Source organism: Geospiza fortis, unplaced genomic scaffold (genome assembly GCF_000277835.1).
Source record: "Geospiza fortis unplaced genomic scaffold, GeoFor_1.0 scaffold112, whole genome shotgun sequence".
Classification (NCBI taxonomy): Eukaryota; Metazoa; Chordata; class Aves; order Passeriformes; family Thraupidae; genus Geospiza; species Geospiza fortis.
In genome coordinates this window covers 16,369,277-16,391,390 of record NW_005054298.1, presented here as the reverse complement: position 1 = coordinate 16,391,390, position 22,114 = coordinate 16,369,277, and the positions used below count along the sequence as shown (strand labels likewise).

The window sequence follows — 22,114 nt, the reverse complement described above, 5'->3', positions numbered from 1 at the left end:
TGCCCTGCTGCATGGGCAAATGGCACTGCTGAGGAGAAAGCCTTCTGTTTCATGTGTCCTTTTCTTGCATGGAAGGGAATAGAAAAATAGTTCTTCGTTTCTTATGCAATGTTTCTGAACGCGCAGCACTGGTCAAGTTGGCCATACATGGAATTCTGGTGATTATTGTGAGGCTGTTGTAAAAATGCCGTTTCTTTCAGAATTTGTGCTGGTATTTACTGGATTTTTCTTCTCTTTAGCAAACTGTAAGGGTAGTGATAAACTACAAGAAGACACAGAAAACAGTAGTAAGAGTTAGTCCACATTCACCCCTTCAAGAACTGATATCAATTATCTGCAGCAAATGTGAGTTTGATCCTTCACATACTCTACTACTGAGGAGTTACCAGTCTCAAGAACCCCTTGATATGACAAAATCTCTTAATGACCTTGGACTAAGAGAACTGTATGCCATGGATGTCAGTCAAGGTAAGATAACTTTTGTAAATTGCTGTTATATAAAAGATAATTACTTAATAATTGTATACATGTTCTTGGGTTTTTTACTTAGGAAAATATTTTCTAGAAATTTAGTATATATTTCAGTGGTTTTCCACTAAATTAATTGAAACTGACTCATGTGTACCTGGACTTCTGTTTTCAGAAGTGCTGTATAAAAGTTTTATTTTCTAACCAAGTGTTCACTACCAGCAGAGTTAGCTGAGTACAAATCCTCACTTAACTGTAAAGCCTTCTTTTCCTTCCCTCACACCTTCCTCAAAAACTCCAACAACACCCTACTTCCCTTAGCTCCTACATGACATCATGATGACCTGAAAAGAACAAATATTTGGGAAAATTAGTTTTCTTTAAAATAATTTAAAATCTTGAAAGCATTGGAGTGTATGGATGGTCTTTATGTCTATTTCTGAGTGCTGCTTGCGAATTTTTTAGATTGTGAAGGAATAATAATTGTCTTTTCAATTCTGGTCCAGCAGGGACACAATGTACTAACTTTCCAGTATTTTGTACAGATATTCCTAGGCCAGATTTTAACTTAATCTGAACAGGTCACAGTTTTACTATACTGTATTTAAAAATATTGTACAGTGTGGTTTCTTCCATTTCAGACATTTCTCACAGGAAATTTTACCTCAATGTGGAAAGCAATAATATTGATTAACTCACTCCTGGTATTGACCATTGTTTTATTTGCTTGATTTTATTTCTGCTTAAAACTTGTGGGGCTTGTTGGGATTTTGTTTGTCTTTGCCCCTCTTTCTACCTAAATATGGCAACCTTACTGTTTGGTGGTTACAGTTTCAAGAGTTTTCTCAGTTTACTTGCTAGAGGTCAGAACGACAAATTTGGACAGTATTTCATTTTTCCATAGAGAAAACAAAAATGAAGTATCTTTCTCTTCCACACTGGAAACCAACATATTTTAATTTGCCAAAACGTGTTACTTTGACTGCATGTGCTTCCAAGTGCATTATTTGTTTTTTGTTTGGTTATTTACTGCTTTCATCTACAGACTGGAAAAGCTGCTTTTTGCATGATATGATGTGTGTTTTACTTGAAGCAGGAGCCAAAAATCCTTAGATGGGCATACCAGGGCATATATGCTTTCCACACAGCAGTGCCCTGCTAGGAAATTTAGATATTCTTCAGTTCTCTTAATATGAAGTAGTTCAGCATTTCAATTTTGCAGGCAGGTTCAAAGCTCTGAATTTTCCATTATCTTTATGAAAGTAAGTGGTGAGGTGTATCTTCAATTCTATTAAGTAAAAGTTCAAATTTTATTAATACTATATTTTAATTTTACATTCCTCTTTTTTTCCCAAGTTTGGACTGCCTAACCATCCAAACCAGAGCAAACTATTCTACATACTGATTTTTCTCTTTGCTTCAGAAATATAAGTGAAGCCTCCCTGCTTACGTACACAGTTGCAGTCTGTGTTGCATGTCTTCAGGCTCAAGTTCTAGAATGATTTAAGTATTAGGCAGTAAAGATGCACATCCTTTTACTTCTGCAAAGTACCCAGTTAATTTTTCACTAATGTTGAAGATCCAGCTTAGCTTTCTGTGTTTGTATGTTGTTACTACAGCCTTGATTCAGATTCACATTTTCTGTCTTTCTTTTTGTCTTTCTGTAGCCACATCACCAGTTGAGTTAAATCTACCATCTTTTCAAGGTATGATTTATTGAAATAGGCAGTGAAACTTAGCACTTATGGGACATTAGCACCTGCTCCTATTACAACATCTGCTTAACTGTGACATGAGTAATATCTCTGTCCTATCTTAAATGCATATTGCAAATGATAGTGCAGAATTGGGTATACACAGCTACATAGAAAGTATTTTTGTATAGTTTTTCTCCTAGATCAATTTATTCAATTTAGGGTCATGTTTATGTTGATACTTTTACCAGACTTGCTGATTTCTGTTGCTCATTACATGTGCATTCAATGAGATTTCTTTCAGAAAGTTCATTCTAGTAAAATTTTAAAAAAAGTCAGTCATGAAATTTACAAATCCTTTGTGTGAATAAATCAGTTAGGGAGGATAAATTTTGAAAGATAACGAGAGTTGATTTGACTGTTGTTACTATAAGTGCCACGCAATTATAGTAACTGCAACTCAAACACTGAGTGTTTGGGTGATCTTTCTCCATAGTTACACCATGTGCAGACTGGGGCCTGGCTTGTCCCACTTCACACTTTGCCATAAATTTAAGCCAGTAGGAATGGAGAGCTGAAAAGTCTGCTGCTCTTTTCCACTTTTACTACCTTTGTGATATGAACCACGGCATATGACAAGTGGGGTGGGATGGATTATGTGCTGGTATAAGAGCAGCTGGAACTCATCTGCTCTGGATTCTGAGAAGGCAAGGAAGAACATGGATGCTAGGCAAACTGTTCATTTTGCCACACCTAGAAAAATTATTAATATAGGTGATTTATGGTGTGTTTTATGTATCATTGCAGGATGTTTATGACATGGTGAAATAGCAAGAATGTAGGAGAAATAATCTCTGAATGAAATAATGTCTAGGACTATTGTTTTCTGTTTTAGGGTCCTACCAATCTGAAAACATAGATGTTCTGAAGGAGAAAGAAAACAAAGGATTTTTCAGCTTTTTTCAACGAAACAAGAAGAAAAGAGAACAAGTAAGGTGTAACTTTGCATAAGGAAAACTTCTAGAAGCATATTCAGATTGAGCAATCAATACTGTTGATTATTTTCCAGAAAATATATGCAACTTGTGTTTCTTTTTATTTCCCACGCCTCAAGGCTGCCAGTGCCCCAGCAACTCCATTGATGAGCAAGCCAAGGCCAGCATTCATCACGAGGTCTAACACTGTCAGCAAGCAGTACGACTCCAGCACTCTGCCGGCGGAAATGCCCAAGAAGCGGAGAGCTCCCCTGCCCCCCATGCCCAGCTCGCAGAGCGCTCCCCAGGAACTCGCACGAGCCCAAGGCACACCTGCACCTGAAATTGTGAAATCCAACAGCTTTGATAGGAATGAACAGGTCAGTTATATTTGCTTCGCTTCTCTTTAAAAGTACAGACATAATAACCGTGATAACTCTGTTGTTAGTATATGATAAGGCTTGAAATAAATGAAAAATAAAAATGAAGTAATTGCTTTAAAAAATTTTAGCTAAAAAACAACTGTAGAAATTGAATGATGCATTCCTTTTAAACTTTATAATCAAAAGTAGCTGCTGTATTTTGAAAAGGTTACACCAATTTCTTGTATAAATTGGTCTTGTAAGCACGTTTTTGTTCTTTTAGATGAATACTTTCTATGTTTAAATATGAGAAGGTGGTCTCACTTTATTATAACTAGTAATTTGGGTTTATTATTCCTGTTAATTTTTAATATTTTAGTTACACGAGATAATGAGTAGTTTGCTCTTTACACTGTATTGTTGAAAAAAGTGGACGTGGGGAGCAGTCTAAATATTGTTCCCAACAAGTTAAAGTAAGATTTTTATTTTAAAAATTGGGCAGTATTTCGTTTAAGCAACGGGACCTAGGCTACATATTTGAATAACCTATATATGTGTATCCCATGACATGCAGAAATTGAGCCTGTAGAATTTGTGAGAATTGATGCATTAACTGCAGTCCTGGTATTGCACATATTGTCAATTGTGAATTCCAATAAAAGATCAGGGTTAAAATTTTTGTTATCTATATTTTTAAATATAATTTCCTGCTTTGCTTTGAATACAGTATTTAAGGGGGTCTTTGGATATGAAGTTATTGACATGCTAGAAAAATTAAATGCAGAACTAAATGAAATCCAAGTCTGAGGGATTAATTATGGGTTAGACTTGGTGACAAGAAATTTCAGACTGTGACTACCTTTATACAATGATTTAGTCTTTCACTGATGCGCAGAACCACAAGAGAGCACTGTTTAACAGAAGTTCTGCTTTTGTGTATTGTGTCCTGCTGAAAAAATTTATCATTTGAAGAAGATAAAGGTTTCTTTCTGAATTTTAGTAAAAGGAACCTTTGGGGAGAGTAAGAAAATCATGTATTGGTTTTTTTTTTTACTCCACTATGTTTCTCTTTTAATTGAGTTCAATTTCTTAAGAAATAGCTTGTTAATGTTAACATGCTTTAAATGATTAATATCCTATTATGTCGAAAAGTAATGTATGACTGCTTGGCTGTCACTCAAACAATTGCTTAGATTTATTATTTTGTGCTGACATTTCTTAGTGATCTAAAGTGATCTGACTGATGTTGAATAGCTTACAAAGAGAGGACATCCAAATCAAGTTATATATTTGTGGATATTTTCTATTTTGTCCTACTTTGTGCAACTCACTTGAAACTTAGAGGCCTTTGGCATGCTTTTTTTAAGGTGACTTCTTGCTCATTTGGATTTGATTGCACAGTGATTTATCAGAAAATATAGTGCTTGGGATTTAAATGTGGACAAATATTTCCTCCTTCCTTTGAATTTTATTAAATCAAGTAAAATATTTTGTGTTGTGCTATCTACCTTCCTATCATCTAGTGAATGAATTTGGCTTAGTACATATTGCTCAACTTGATCAGGGAACTGCTGATAAGGATCCCATGAGAGACTCCCTTGGAGAATAAACTTGCTGCTTGGGAGAGTACTGAGACGTTTTCAGAGACAGCCTTCCTGCAGTACAAGAGTAGTTTGTTCTCTTAAGTGGGAATAGGAATAGACATAAAAACAAACACTTAAATGTTTTTACACAGTCTTATTTAAATTTGCTACTGAAAGAACTCAAGTTCAGAAATAAAAGGGGGCAGAACAATTCCCAGAAAGAAATACATAGATACTTCTTGGACATGCCGAGGTTCTCTTAGGAATGCAAAAGCAAGCTTGGTGCCACAAGTGGCAGAAGATGTCATGAGCAAGAAATTTGTAAATTAGTGGCAAGCAGAAATCTGAAGATAAAGGATGAAGTCGCCTACCTTTTATTTTAGCAAGGTGTTCGTCACAGTCTACCTCAATTTTTTTTCTTGAAAAAGTGAGATACAAACCAGACAGATGAAACACAAGATAGGACAAACAGTGGCTGCCGTTCAAACAGTGGGTGTAATGGCTCCAAGTCAGACTGGTTGTAATGTGGAGTTCCCAGGAAGTTGGTAGTATAGCCAATAGTGTTAAATGTCTTTATAAACAATCTACATCATGGAGCTGAATCCACCTTCAACAAACTTGAAGTTGGCACGGGGCGGGCCCCCCCCCAGCCAGTCAGGGAGGCAGTGACAGGATGAACTGTCTGCCTAGGTTTGAGAGAAATGTGTCAAAGTAGTAACATCAGACAGCAGTGAAATGAGCCAGCTTTAAGGGAACAGAGTTCTCACTGTTGTCTTTCTTAAAATTCTCAACATATTGTAGTCCAGTTTCTCACAGTATGAAAAATGGTTTTAATGTTTACCTCCTACAGCTTCTCCAGTAATTTTCCATTAAAGAAACTGCTTTCTCTTTGTGTGAGCAGTTAATATTCTGATATGAGGTGTGGAACTTTTTCTGTCTCCATTTTCAAGGTGATTAGAATTAGTTTTTAGGGACATGATACTATTTTTAGGGGAGAAAATAGTACAGTGGATGACAGGGTACCTTTTACAAGTTATTACACAGCATGATTTGCTTATTTTTGCTGCATGAGATTTGCAAGATGCCTAATAAGCTTAAATGGTTAATGTTTGTCCAGCAAATTTCTATTTCAATCAAGTGGGAAATGAGCATGTTAGTCTCTAATATTGAAATCTCTCACTTATTTGTCAGTTCTAGTTCTGGGCAAGATGACTTTTGTCAGAAGTATGTTTAGAACTAGCAAGTTTAAATACACTTGCAAGTAAAGAGGACTCTCAAGGGTTTTTGCAAAAAAGTGTTGTTGTATAATTTAGTGTGTGTATCTTCACAGTTTTCATAATAGTGGTTGCAATTTTCTAGTAATAACACTTCTTTAAAAGAAAAGTATTTGCTTATGCTCAAAATGCCACAGCTGATTTTCTTCCTACTGCTTTATTTGTAAAAGCTAGACTGATACATCTGCATTTTATCCCATTAATGTTTCTCTCCTTACCCTGTTTACACTTGTTAGGAGCATGTGTAAACTATGCTTGGGTAGGAACAAGTGAAAATTTTTAGTTAAAACTTTTACAGTTTAAAATAATGGATAGAACTTCTCAACTCTAGAAATACAAATTGCTCTTGCTTACACAACCCTTGCTCCTAAAGAAATCTAAATCTCCAGGCTACCTCTTAAAAAAGAAAAGGAAGAAGATGGGAGAATGGGTGAAGTGTGGGAAGCAGCTAAACCATAAAGTACTTCTGAAAAGATGTTTTTTAGCCATTGTCACAGGACAGCTTGGTTAGGATTTCTGTGAGGGGTGAGTTCCATGCTGAAGAAATTACTCCAGAGGCTTGCTTGCCTGCACTTTATGGTCAGCTCTTTAAAGGAGAAGTTGGACAATGATGCATTGAGCACTATGGACAGCAGGGAAGTTTTGGGTAGAGCCAGGGTTGAGAGTGCTCAGGACTACCTGAAGTTTGCATGAAAATAATCTGATATTATTCTGTAATGTTTCAGAATTGGTGATGAATGTTGAATGCATCCACTTTTCAGTATATCACATGCATAACTTTACTCCTTTATTGTATTTGCTTCTCTACCAGCAAGATAAATCCTAGGAGAAAACTGTCATATTGGTTGTTTGGACAGAATATCACCAGCTGAGTTTCTTCAAATATATTCTGTATGTCTTTTCTTTCCAATGGATCAGAGGTATATTACTTCCTTTGTAGTACTTAGGATAAGTTGAAGTATTTTGGGGACCTTAAGCCATGCAGTAGAAATTGAGTGCATGAGTTATTGTAGAAGCAAATACATATTTTTGCTTAACTTCATGGACATATGCCTGCATATACAAAGGGAAGAAAGAAATACTAGAAATATGAGTAGCAATGTGCTTTGCTATCCCTACATGATACAGTCACCTATATTTCTCTGTTAAACATAGATGTATATGGAGCAAAAGAAGTGGGATGTAGTGATATGAAAATCTCTCTCTAGTGACCCTTGGTATGGGGTAGGCTTTCCAGCACACTGAAATGCCCCACTACCACTATATTCATTCCCAAATGCTTTTTGGTTTTTTGTTTCCATTGCAGCTTCAAAATGACTGTGCCTTGATTACCATTATTTGCTTTTTTTGAAATGAAAAGAAGGGCAAGACACTATGTCTGCCACTGCTTACAGAGGCTGGAACTTAGGAAGCACTGACATCCACTTGTGTTTGCTTTGGGTGGGATTTGGTGTCAAATTTGAGACTAAAGAGTTTTCATATCCACCCTTGCCTGTTGCAGGATGAAGAGGGTGCATGGTGTTAAAAGTAGAACTCCTGCATGTGTTATAGAAGTTACAACAGAGTTCACTGGTGTTTCTGCATAAACACACTTAATTACTTTAGTGATCCTAACAAGAATTTTAATTTAAATGTAACTGATAAAGCACTGGTTATCATAGGCAGTTGGTATGACACATGAACACCCAGATGTATATTCCAAAGCTTTGTCAGATATGTCTTAATAACATAATTTTAATTTTTTTCCATCTGTTTAAAGTACTATTTTCACATTACAGCCTTTGTTAGGATTTGAAAGCTCTTAATATTCATATGTTGAATAATTCCTGAGAAAATCTGTTCAACACTTGAACCTTAACTGGAACATTTAGTACTTACTTGAAATCTCTCTTTGCAAATTGTTTGTTTCTTTGGATGCAAAGGGCAGTAGAAAGGCTTATAAAAGTCTTCTAGTAGCATTTGTGCTCTTATGCTGAGAACATTTCCCCTCCCCACATACACACACACTTGTTGTGTGCAGAGGGAACTCTGGTGACATCTGCTCAGCGAGCGAGCGTGCGCAGAGCTCGGAGCGACCCGAGCTGCTGAGGGAGCCGCGTGGAGCACAGGAGGTGCAGACCTTGGAACAGGGAAATGTGGCTTTGTGCAGAGCAGAGGGGCTGCAGCCTCAGCACAGCTGCTGGAGAGCAGACAAACACACCTGCCCAACTCTGAGGAGGAAGTGCTTCAGCAAGAAAAAAAACCTCATTGGGGGCAATAATATTGTATTTGATATCCCCTCCTGAATAAATTCAAGGGCTGAATACTATTAGTTAGTTTTACTTTTTAAGAACCATTTTGGAACTGTGAATAAGAAATGATAAAAGTGTAAAGTGTTTTTTGTTGTGTGACATTTTAATCTAGAAATTGACTTGTTTAAAAACTACTCAAGCATGCAAGTATTTTTAATTAGGAGTGCTGTGTTCCTATCATCTGGTGTTCTTAAAAGAACATTTCACCTTGTGCTTTATGTTTTCTCCCTTAAACCCTGACTCTTGTTTTGCTGTGAAAGGTTTGAGTGCTTGCTTTGGCATTAGAGTGGTGGGTAGAATTGTGTGTACATTTTTGGTCAGTGGTGTTCCTTATAGTGCAGTATCTGTGGCTCTGTTGTACCTGATATCAGGGTGGGACAAAGCTGATGACTGAGGGTGCCCAGGGTGGCTCAGAGGATAGTTTTTCGTTCAAAGCCCTGTTCATCCATTCAGGTATTGTACTGCAATCTCATGGGAACTGCCAAATACTGCCTGACAGATGACACCTTGTGACAGTATCTTTTCTGTTGTCATTTTCTTTATAAATTTGATCGTATACAACCAAATGCTGTAGCTTTTGGCCTTTAATATCCCACTTACTGTGGAATCTTTGGATATTTGTTCAGTGGTAGCTTTCTAAATGATAAGCATCTTTTTCCGTGGAAATTGACACGGTCAACAATTCTATTGTCTGATGTTTTTGAAAGGATTGTCAGTGAAACAAGAATATGTGGGTGTCTTTATGCCTTCTCTGTTCCTCGATATTGTGCTTTGTGAAGCGGGCTGGTTAATTGAAGCACAGAGAAGTTCTCTGGAGATGACCCCACACCCAGCTGTGTGGATCCTAGACAGAAATGAATGTCACTGCAGGATTTTATTTTATTGTTGAGTAGACGAGTGATAGGAATCAGAATTATTGCAGAAACAGGCAGCTGTGTCCAGTTGCAAAATGCAATCCGTTATTGCTGGGATCCTGAAAACTGGCCATCTAATAGGTGTGGATATTATCATTTTCTTCAGCATAAGGCAAACTGTAGTCAAGAACGGCAGGCAAATTTACAACCACTGTCTTTCTGAGACAGAGAATGTGTTTCTAAAAACAGCTTAAAATGCAATTGGACTGCTATATCATAAAAATATGAGGTCTTTAGCAGGTATCCTTTGTCCATTTTTTAACTGATTATTTGTGAATTAAGATTTTTTACTTTTGCCACAATAATGAGGGCATTACTACGCTGTAACATCAGTAGGTACTATAACTTTTTTTTGCAACTTACTAAATTTAACTTTGTTAAATATTTTAAGACAGTTGTACTTGATAAGTTTTGAAATCAGGCATTCTAAAAATTTTTATGAAAGTTCAGGTATTTCAAGGAGGGAAAGAAATTCATGCTAATTATGTATGCAGGCTAATTAGGACTGCTGTTGAAAGAATGGAGAAGGAAACACTGTGTTGTGTCATTGTGGTAGGATGTAGTTGAAACTTATTTCCACAATGATTTTAGCTACTTTTAGAAAAGATTTATTTTAGGTTTGTAGAATAGCCTTTGGGCATAAAAAAAATTCTAATTCTCTTTTAGACTTTATGTAACAACTGATTTTCTTCTATTGCTCTATGTTGCACATCTGTGAATATATTCAATTACTCGAGAAAATCTTTTTTTTTTAAAAAACAACTCCTTGGAGGAATTAAGATGAAAAACACAATACATTCGGTAATACGTTCTCTCTTTCCCAAATGAATATTATAAATACTTTTAGAGAATAATTACTGGAGCTATTTCAGTGTTTTCCACTGATTGCTAATAATCTTCCTGCCCCGTGTCCCTTGGCAGGCCCCTGTGGGGTTGGTGCGGAAGGGTTCCCTGCTGCTCAGTGACACCGCTGCCGTGAACTCCTCGCTGCGCAGGACGAAGCGCAAGGCGCCCTCGCCACCCTCCAGAGCACCAGAAGATCAAAGGGAAAGCAGTAATGAGCCTGGTAATCTTTTTATGCTGTTTAATTGGAAGGCAACAGAAAGTATAGCTGGCTAAACATTAAGGTAACGCCACCTTATGAGATCAGAACCTCAGGTGAGCAGCCACAAAAGCGCAGATGCAAAGGATGCGTTTATTGATGTTACCTCACCAGCCAGGGCAGCCTGGAAGCAGCGCTCAGGCAGAGGTGCCAGGTGGGAACCCGAGTGGGAACACCGGCACCACAGAGCTCAGCCTGTGCCAGACGGCTGCCAAACCTGCTCCCTTCCTCTGTGTCAGGGATTCACACAGGTGTATTTGCCACAGTGCTTTGATCTTAGCCACAGCAGGGCAGGAATCTCCAGCACGTCTCATAAGATGCCTTGTAAGTCTAATCACAGGCCTTATGTTATCTGAACACAGGTGTTCCACTTGTCAAACACACAAGATTAAAAAGCAATTAATATCATATATGTGGGGTTTTGCACCCCTACTGCAAGTCACTTGAGTGTGTTTACAATGCTCCTCATCAATCTTCTCTTATTTTCCCACAAGTGTGAGAAGAGAGGTATTTAGAGCATGCAGATCAGAAAAAAAACCCAGACAATACCAAATTAATTATATTTAGGTTAAGTAGAGAATTGTGTTTATGTTACTCAGATGGACTGCTTGGGGTGGGGAGAAAAGATTATCTACTTTGAATCAGAGAGAATATATTAGCAAATGGACTGACTAGAAGAATCTTAGAGAAAGTCCACTTGTTTTTTTATAATTCTTCCTTTTGATCAGAAATTCAGTTTTCTGGTTCAAAAATACCTAAGTGTTGAGATTAAAATATGTGGAAAATATCTGGAAAACTCCCCTGAACTAATTGTTTCAGGGGAGTTTCTTGAAGAAATCACTAGTCTGTATGACCACAATCTAACATTTTATCTAGAACTTTTTTTGGTGCTGAAAGTGAGAGGTGGTAAAGGTTGTTGCTTCACTTTTTGCAGTAACAGAGTCAACAGAATCAGCCTCCACTAAAGTGGAAGGAAGAGCCACTGAAATGCAGCTTGAAACAGGTTGGTTGTTCCTACAAAAGTCCTGGTAAAATTTACTTCCTAGCAAGTTATGTTAATTCATAGCCAATAAATTACTATACTACGGATGTGTCATAAGTACAGAACTAATTTTAGTGCTTCAGATCAATTAAGTTTTCCTTTGAAGTAAAAATGTGGCATTCTAAAATAAGAATATTTTACCTTTGTTGTCTACAGAAACAAATACAATATATTTTGTGTTGCTATCTGTGCTTTACATTTAATAAACTAAACATTATCTCTGATTTCTCTCCTTCCTTACAAGTTACAGAGAAGAACTATCCAGAATTTCTGTGATTTTTTTTTGTACCTCATAACAAGCTTTTCAAAAGCTAAAGCCCAGTGTTGTTTTTAGAACCCTGCCTTGTGCTGCCCTTGACCTGCATAACATAGGGGCAGGAGCAAATCTGTGCCTGGCTTTTGGTTGACATCTGAACAGCCTTTGAAAACATAAGTTGTAAATCTAAACTGAATGCATAAATAGCTGTTTATACATTAAGTTATTTATTGGGTATTATGGGAAAAATGGGATTTATGAAAGTATAGCTGTTTAAAATACAATTATTTAGCTGCTGAACATAATGCTTTTTTAAATTTATGCAGTTTGTACTGTGAAATACTGTTGTTTGTAAGCACCAGACTGTGAGGTTCAGTTACAGTATACAACATCTAGAAGTCTTCTAAAATTTGCAGAAGCTTTTAGAATAATCAGTGCCAGTGCAGTCTGAAAAAATAATTCTTCAGTGAATTTATTAATAATCAAGTATATAAATGCTAAGCCTGTGGAGTGCTACTGTCATTATATAAGGCTAAGCACTCAGTTACTGTGCTAGTTGACAGGTATTTTTAAGTAGTTTTCCAGCTGTTTTATTCTGTATGCCAGTCAAATTGTTTGGAGCAGTAAAACCATGTACCACAAGAGCTGAAAGTCATCTGCTAGGATGATAGGCCTCTGGCAGAGGGGGAAAACTAAAAAACAGTAACCAGTAAACTTGGGCTTGGTTTGCGTTTAGGGCAATTTATGTAAATTATTGAAAAAGACATGAAGTAGAAACAATATGTAACGTACTAAATGGGAGTGTGAACCTATACTGTGGAGTCTGGGGTTGAAGATCTCACAAAGTTGTAACCTTTCCTTGTCTTAGCTGTTGCAGCAGATGAAAGAGAATAATCAAATCTGAGTGCGTGGTTTGTTTATTAGCACTGAATTTTGTGTGTTGAAAACTGTCCATCCAAATACAATGGGTCTAAGATGAGCAAGTTCATCATACTGTGATTTTAAATCAAGTTCTTTTGTTTTCTTCTACTTGTTTCCATCTTAAGATTGTTGATCTGTGCTAGAATTTTTGCCTTTCCCATCACTGTAATTAACAAGTGCTGTGTAGATAAACAACCCTGAACTTCAAAGAAATGGCTTGTTTATTTTTATTTTTTAGATTTAGAAACTTCTGCTTGAGGCATTTGAGTGCTGTAATTAAATATTTTAATTTAAGCTGTAATGGTAAGAAATTAAAAAAGGTAATCATCTTTACTGGGCTTAGGGCAGTCTATGTTGAGCCCTTGGATTTACCTTTGCAGTTAGTGACAATCTTCATTCTCTAGTTTTCCTCATGTCTTCATGCAGTGTCCTTTGCTGAAGACTTAATGTAGTGCAGGTTATTTTTAATGTACTTAAAAGTCACATAGCACAGCTTCATTGCCTGTTTTTTTTTTTTTTCTCATGGGATACTGCTGCTCTCTGGTGGCATCTCTGAAACTGTCATGAGGCCTGTGTATAAAGGGTCCTTATAGTAAAGGCCCTCATGCTGGGAGAAACAGTATTAACCTGCAGCAAAATCAGATGCAGTACACTTGTCCTATTCCTAGTCTGAAAATTATCTGTCTTTGGGTATTGTTTTAAATGGATAAAATAGTTCAGTATCACTTAAATTGCAAAGGTGGACATAATTTTAACTTTACCAAAACCCAGGAGTTCCTTCCATTTGGATTAATGTTGCTTTGATTGTCAGGCATCTGGGAAGCATTGTGAGTTTTTGTTTGGCTGTGACTGTCATTCCAGAGTGATTCTGTTATGCAGTGTTACTTCAGCAAATAAGCAAAAAAAAACCTAAGCTGCAAATACAGTGTTACCTTTTGCCCTAAAATGAACCGCTGCAAATGTTTTGGTGTCTCTTAGCTATGCAGTACTTAGACACATATACATTATATAGGATGGAATAGGCAACATTTCCCTTGTGAAATGACAGTTTTCCCATGGTGTAAAAACTGTGTACCTTGACAAAAGTAGTTTGAAGACACATGTCTACTAGAATAAGCATTGACAGAGAAGTAATGTGAACATTTGGGATTATAAGCAACAATTCTCTTTATCAATTATGATTTTTGTTCACCTTCCCAAAGTTTAATTAATGCTTAGTCTTTACTTTCCTAGGGAAGAAAGTAAAACAGTACGCAAAGTGAATTTTGAAATTAGAGATTTTTAGAAAACTTTCCATCAAACAAATCCCTTGATATAATCCTATTGGTTACAGTATTTTGTAAGCACCTTGTTAGGGGCTGTAGAGTCAAGAGTGGATTTGCATGGTGTAGTCAGGCTTTCAGGCTCTGATGCTTATGAGCAGGAGAGCTCACAGAGTAGCACCAGCCTCTTGGTGTAGGGGGTGTTCTTACTGCTCAAAGGAGACTTGCAGTTGGTATCTCAGTCATCAGGGGTCTGTGTGTATATGTATATACATGTGTGTACTTATCTACAGATCTACCTTCACAGTGACACACTATAGCTCTAGCTATATTGGTTAAGGGGTGCTTAAAACCCAGTGACTAATGTTCCAGGAGAATAAATCATATGCGGGTAGAAATGCAATTTATATTACATATGGAACTATGGATAACGTGTATAAGCAATAAGGCAACATTATATAGCCAGTATTGCTGTAAGTTCTTCCATGTTGCATGTAAAAGCTATAGACTGAGGGTTTGGAAAGAAATCAGAATCTGAAGTGCTCCCCTAGGGAGTTACCTGCATGATGTAAGTGAAGGATGGCTTTTAAATGTTGTTTGTGTTCAAATGTATTCAAGTTTTATTCTCCTGCAGCAGTGACAGCCCAGGTCTAGAACGAGACCCAGTAACAGATGAAAATCCACTAACAAGCAGGGCTGATCTTATGCTGACAGATGAGGTAGAGCATTTCTTAAGTGTGAGGGCTGGTTTTGTTTGGTATTATCCATTTGTAGGTCAGGTTAGTTGAGCTCAATGCTTGGAAGTGTTTCTTGCACAGCAAAAAACAGACTTTCACATAGCAGGTATATCTCCTACCAAACCAAGCTAAGTTTCCATCCCAGGAGTATAGATACAACTCAGCCTTTGTTACACTCCTCTCCAGAGGAAAGAAAAGCAGCAGAGAAATGCCAGCAGTGCCTGGGCACAAAGCCATAGCAGCTCCAGAATGCTTCCATTTCTCTTGTCAGAAGTCCTGGCTCTTCTTTGTTGTCTAATTCAGGTTTCCATAGAGCATTTAGACTGAAAATCTCAGTCTTTGTTCCTGTCGTTGGTGATGGCTCAGGCCCATAGCATAATAGGTCTCACCAGTGTAGGAGGTAATGTTCTAAAGAGCCAGTTAGGGCTGTGGGATAATCTTAGCCAATTCAATGTTTGCTCACATCCTGTTATGCTTTGTTTTTTCATTTTAACTTGTCACACATGAAATGGTACTGCCATCGCCAAAATGATCCCCCAAAGCATGAGGCTGTTGGGTATGAGTGTTCCCTAGGTGGAAAAGGGGTTGATGGACAATGAAAGGAAGGGAAGGCCCTTATGACTAGTAAACCTGTAGGAGTCCCTGTAATACTGTAATGTGACTTATTTGTATGTACCTGTGCTGAAACCATATGGAAGGGGTTCACCTGCACCACTTTGCAGTCTTGCCTTTCTTTCCTTGGGGATCTAAATTGCCTCTGCATTCAGCACTATGGCATGTGTTGATCACATTGCTTAATGTGTAACTACAAAACACTATTACAGGATTGCAATATAAAACCAAGAATTAAACAGTAAAATATTTGGCTTTTGCAGTTTCTCTGTAACTCGGAATGAGTATCTTTGGTATTACCAAACTCTCAACTAATGACCCTATTGTAAATACCAAAGTTTCTGTTCTGTACTGAGCCTTTGTCCAATACATACATTTTCTTATTACTTTTCTATAACACTGTACTTGTCTAGAGGTACTGGAAGCATTGTAGGGTACCAGATGCTAAAAAAGGTCAGTCTAACATTTTTGTCAGTCTGACTTTTTTTTTTTTGTACTCTGGGATCTGTGACTTTCCAATATTCCTTTTTGTTTTCTTTGTTGACTTTGCTTTACACTTGGAAATTTACTGATGCTGCTTAGACTGAAAGCTAGTTGTCCCAAGTGCAAGGCTTGTCCCTAACAGGTGTCAGTGCACCCAAAGCTGATGGGAGTGCCCTGGTCAGGTGTATTTATTAGTTCAAGTACACTGATTTATCTGTGTCCTAATCCAGCAACTCAACCTTTTAGTTGAACTGTTCTCTGGCTGCAAATGTCAGCATTTTAATGGATTAGCACTTTTCTATGGACTTTATTTTTGTACTGTAACATGAAGCACTGCACAAGATACTTTAATACACTTAGGATGGTTATGGGAAATTTTTCATAGTGGTGGTGAAACTTGTTCAAACCATGGGCAAAATTGATATTTTGGTTACCCTTTATTTAGTTCTTGAACATTCCTACTCTGATATAGAGGAACTGTGTGTTTTAAACCTCGCTGGAGAGCTAATGGAAGTACAAGAAGCCTGGGTAAAAGCAACTGTCCACCTCCATGAAATTTGGGGTTATGAGATAAATGAAAATATATAAAACAATCCTAATTCAATACTTGGATTAAATATGGAAAATATTTTACAGTAGATACAGAACCAGATGGGCAGTAGCATGGTGATGAGCATATTCTTGTCTCAAGAGAGAGAATTGAAAAGAACCAGAGAATTCTGTGAAGATTGAATGGATCTCTAAAATTTTAATTTTTTTTTAAATTTACTGGAATTATGAAAAAAACCGAACTGATTTCCTTCTTCAAATTATTTAGGCTGCCTTGAACAGTCCCTTTTAATCTCCAACCTGCATTGAGAGCTATGGGTTTGGGTTTGGTTTGGGTTTTGTTGGGTTGGAGGTATTTTTACTTTCTTTTCCTTTCTTTTGTGACTGTAGATGTTAGGAGCTCAGAATACAACCTGGAAGAGATTGATGAAAGGGAGGAGATAGGCGTGCAACAGGGAGAGGACAGTGGAAGTACCAACACCTCTCCTGGGACAGGAGAGGTTACTGCAGCCTTCAGCTGTGCTGAGGTATCCCTGGGAAATGACAAAAATGATCCTGCTTCATCAGCTCCTGCTTCTGGCAGTGTTCCCACAGACAACACGCAAAGCTTCGAGGAAGAAAAACAAGAAAATATGAGCACAGATGGCAAGTAAGTACGTTTTGTGACAAAGGAAGGAGCATTGGGGGGACAATGGGGGAGGCAAATAAAATACAGAGTGCTGTTTCATTGTGAAGCACAGAATAGAGAATTGTGAGAGAGGAATGAGCTTTAATATGCTTAGCTTTTATTGTAGCACTCTTCTGTGCACAGTAATTCATGCAGCTTTTCAGCAAAAATGACAATGAAGTGTTCTGCAGTTCTGTTTAATCTTCCCTTTCCTTACTACTCAAACAGCTGGAGCCCAGAAAAGCTGAACCCAGGTCTAAAATGTCCAGTGTATTTGCTAGAGCAGAACGCTGCAAAAAAATTTGGATTGATTAGTTAAATAAAAACGTACCAGTTCATTCTTGCAGATGGGGGAAAATGGATACATCAGCCATTTTTGTTCTTTTGGGCATGATTCTTATTGCTTGCATATTTGTTTTGGCTTTAATTTTTATTTTTTCTTTTCCTTATATGTGGTCTTGACCTGTCTCAATCCATTTGCTCTCAGGAAAACAAGTTAATTCAGCTTTTTTAAAGAATAAACACATTAGTTTCCTTAACTGCTCTTTTTCCCTTCTGGTGATGCTGTACCTTTGCCCTTCAGCATGTTTGTTAAACTACCTGACTCAGCAGGTTTCCAACATGAGTTAGTGCCTGCTTGAAATAAATGTTGATTGTCCAGAGAAGTCCCATTGTGTTAATGTAATTCACTATTTCTCTGTTCCCTGGGGCAACTGAGCTGGCTACTGTTCCCAAATTAAATTGAAAGAACTATTTCGATTATTGTACTGAAGCCAAAACGTGTGACTGCCCTAGTAGCCAAGAACTTTCAAGGTAGTAAAGGGAGGTTTAACTTGTGTTTGAAGGGACGTTTTTGTCAGTCCAAGGCCAAATGTGGCTTTGCAAAAATCTTTGATACTCTGTCCTGGTGAATATTGTCCCAGCTGCTTGGGTGTTTTTCCTCTTTATGGATCTAATAAATTGTCTTCAATTTGCAATTTGTCTGGCCTGTGTTATTGGGCCAGTTTGTCTAATTGTCCAGGAGATTTTTCTTTCCCTTCCACCCTGTGAATTGGTAGTAACCTTTCATGTCTTTCATATCTGGTGTTGATCAGGTAGAAGGTACTGCACTTTGGCTTTAGAGTTTGGCAGTTGCTTCCTGAAATATCTTGGGGATTCCAAAATGAGGAGTGGGGCTTCTCTGACATTATGTTTCTGGAAAACTTTAGATAACTTTGATCTTATGTATAAGATCTAGTTACTTTGAGAAGTGTTTCTTTTTAATACAGCGTAGGATACATGCAAAATATTCCGGTCAAAACCACTAATTTCCATAACGATACTCCATGGTGTTTTGTGGCTTTTGGGTTGGGTGGGTTTTGATTTGATTTTTTTTTAAATTCCTGTTAAAAATCTAGTTCAGCCTGTTGTTAATAGTTTTAGCTCAGTCACCCTGCTCTGTTAAAAGGAATGGAGCTAAGCAAGAGAACAGAGTGCAGTACTGAGCTTTAACTTTCTTCCAACAATAATTTTGAGAGCATATGCTCCTGTTCAGCAGTTTATGGGACACTTACAGTGTGTTTGGGACTATACAGACAACACAAGCATGGATGGTTATTGAGAAATACATCATTTTAAATGATTCAAAGCAGATGTGTCAGCTCAAAGCACTGGTTCTCACAACTAATGCATTTGATGTGGCAAATAATTTGGAATCATTATAATGCCAGTATTTCTAACTATGTATTATAAAAATACCTTGAATAAAATTTGAAGTTTTAATAATGTTTTATTAATAAATTTTTAAGTATTTTTGCCTTTTTTATTTACCTTTTGAAGCCAAGGACTTAATATGTCCACCCCACACCCAAAAAGATGAGTTTTTTATTCAGAATTTTTGCAGTTCTCTTGTCCCAAGAGAAATAAGGAAAATAGGTATTGTATGTTTTCCAAGATGTTTAGAATGTAAGTAACATGTTGTGTATGTGTTTCTTTGCTGTTCTCAAGGTATTTCTTGAAAGGGACTACTTTGAGAAGTCTGTACTGCTCAGTTCATGTGTTCATACACAGTCAGTGTCTCATGCAGCATGGTGAGGACAAAGTCAGGGACACATTTTAGATTGAGGGTGTCAGAAAACTTTATATGAGTGAAGAACCATTGTGGCTTTACTGGAATGGAGTTGCTATTGGAAAGGGGGTTGTTCAAGCTGCACATGTAAACAAAAGGAGGGGGAGAAGACAAAGGAAGACTGATCATCTGCTAACACAGAAGCAAGTGGAGCTGCATGTCATTTTGGTAAAATATCATGGCAGCATTTCCTTTTTTTAATTTTTTAATCGATTCTGTTGAGTATTCCAGTGTTTGGCAGAGCAGTTCTGTTTTGTCCATCTGTGTTTGGAGAATATTGGCAGTTCTCTTGCATCATTCCTTGTGTTTACTGAAATGAATGATACCAGCATATTTAACATACTGTTGTGCTTTGCAGAGGACCACAGACTAAGATAAGCACCGAGGATGCTGGATTTCAAACAGATAGGAAGCTTGAAATTTTAGATCAAAATAAAAATGTTGGTGAGTAGTTCCTACTTGTTGTTAATACTCGAAGCTTGAACTTTCCTATTCCTTTGAAGAAATGACTATGTAGTCAACTCTTGGATTGTTATCATCAGATTATTTTCTTTACACTTGCTCTAGCTCTAGTGTGTTTTCTTTGAGATGAGGTGACAAGAACTGGCTGCAATTTTGGGGTTTTTTGGGGGTTGTTTTTAATATATTTTTGTTTTAGCAGTAGTCAAAGCTGCATTGTGCTGTTATAGGATGGTGTGGGTGGGACAGTGCTGAGAAGAGGGAAGGTTAGACACAAAGGCAGTCCTGCCACATGGGGTGACATGGCTGCCACATCCCACTGGGGAAGAAGAAGCCATCAGTTGTTCCTTGCTTATGAAAGTAGGGTGAGTTTTCTGCATAAAAATGCAAATATTTTTAAGCACAAGTAGCAGAAAGTGGCACACTGATCTGAAACAAAATGACGACATCCTGTGCATCTAATGGGTCATAAATTTCTCTGTGGATTTAGTGGCCTGACTGATTTATTTTGCTCTTTTGTGACACTGATTTTCAGATTTATATATTAGGCCTTCTATAGTCTTTTATACTCAGTGCACCTCTGTTAATAAATCATAACAACACAAGTCCTGTTTATATGTGATATAAATTTTAACTACCATTTTATAGCATACATGAAATGAGGCTTTTTTTCCCCCTACAAAATACTACTCCATATGACTATTCCTGAAAAATGTATTTTTTACCAATATTGTGTTTAAAAGAATTTGACCAAAATATTCATGTGTTTGGGAGATGATCACATGTTTAGTCCAGAGGTAGAAAATTGAATTACCAGACCAACTAAAAGGTAGGAAAAATAGGTTTGGCGAATTGCTCTTGTCCATATGTTTTTCAGTTGTTTCCTTGTACAAATACGTAAGGTGTACTTGACAAGGTTTGTAACATTAAAACTTAAGAACAGAAGCCACAAATGTGTAGCACTAAATAGAAACTGCATCTAACTCAATATTGAATAGTCCTTGAGATCTTGAGTCACTGATGCCTACAAAATGAACTGGAATTCATTAGCACTTTTTAAATTGTTCTAGAATAATTTTTCTATTAAGTTGATGCATGGCATCTGTAACCTGTTTATTAAGGAAGAATACTTGAGTTAGAATACAATTATTTGACATTAATAATCAAATATAAATACATCTTTAAAAGGGCTAGGGAAAATATTAGCATCAGTGAGAAGCTAGTAATTGTTACTAAATACACTGGATGCAGAGCTTCATAATGTAATAAGGAAACTTGAATCTTTTTGGCATTTGTATTAATTTTGGAATCTTTCTTTAACTTAAAGATCACAGTGGTACAAAACTCCTTCCAACAACAGAAGAAGGGAAAGAACTTCAGACAGCTGAAATTAAAACAGTAGATTTTCAAGAAAATAACAAGCTTGAAATTGACAGACTATCAAACTGCCAGGCATGTAAAAATGACATCTCTGTAAGTCATAGGAATTATCCTCAACTGATTTCAGAAAAGCAAGATGGCAAAACAAATGCAACTGGCTTGGACACAGTAAAAACTCAGGATGTTGGAATCCAGACTTCAGATAGCAATTTGGGAAGGACTGAGCAGAAGGAAATTACTGTTCCTCAGGGTGTCGAATCATCCACATTTAGAGAACTGGCTCCTCAACACAACAGAGATAAGAACAACTCCCTTCCTCAAGTGATGCATGGAATGCATGAAGAGAGTGAAGATACTTCAATAGAACAAAATCTTGAGACACAAGAAGTTACTCATAAAAAAGTAATTCCAATAAAAGACCAGAGTCACATCTATATAAATGGCAGTGATTTTGCTTCACCAGAAACAACTGCTGAAACTCCAGATGACTCTCCTGTAAAAGGTCAGCTTTTTTATAGACCGGACACCAAACCTAAACCCAAACCTGCTAATGAAATTACAAGGGATTACATACCAAAAATTGGGATGACTACTTATAAGATAGTTCCTCCAAAATTCTTAGAAATGATGAAGAGCTGGGAATCAGAAGTTCTATCAGATCATAAGAATCAAGAGGTATCTTCTTTGGAAGACCCCAAAGAATTCATAGTGCAAACTGAAATTCCTCATCTGTCAAAAAGTATGGTCCCTTTACAGGTTGGGTCACAAAATGAATCTGCAGCAGCAAATGGTCTGCTGCAGAGGGTGAACAGCATTTCTGAGCATACTGTGACCTCTGGAGCTGAGATTACTACTGAGAGCAACCAGATGGATAAAGAGTCTTTCAGGCAGCCTGTCCCACTGATGCTAAACTTGGATAATACAAATGCTTCTTCTGAGACTCAGGACAAGTCAAATGCATTAAGTCCTACCATGAA

General features: G+C 37.2%; 1 protein-coding gene across 1 annotated transcript in view; it reads left to right on the top strand.

Moving 5' to 3' along the window:
- The window catches only part of COBLL1 (cordon-bleu WH2 repeat protein like 1), a 68,969-nt gene that overhangs the window by 40,517 nt on the left and 6,338 nt on the right, over nt 1-22,114 (top strand). The window contains 10 exon segments of the mRNA XM_031058622.1: nt 240-468; nt 2,136-2,174; nt 3,058-3,152; nt 3,277-3,516; nt 10,482-10,626; nt 11,597-11,665; nt 16,915-17,173; nt 19,657-19,742; nt 21,085-22,111; nt 22,113-22,114. The exon segment at nt 22,113-22,114 is cut by the window's right edge and continues 539 nt beyond it. Of these exon segments, the coding sequence (XP_030914482.1) occupies nt 240-468; nt 2,136-2,174; nt 3,058-3,152; nt 3,277-3,516; nt 10,482-10,626; nt 11,597-11,665; nt 16,915-17,173; nt 19,657-19,742; nt 21,085-22,111; nt 22,113-22,114 (2,191 nt within the window).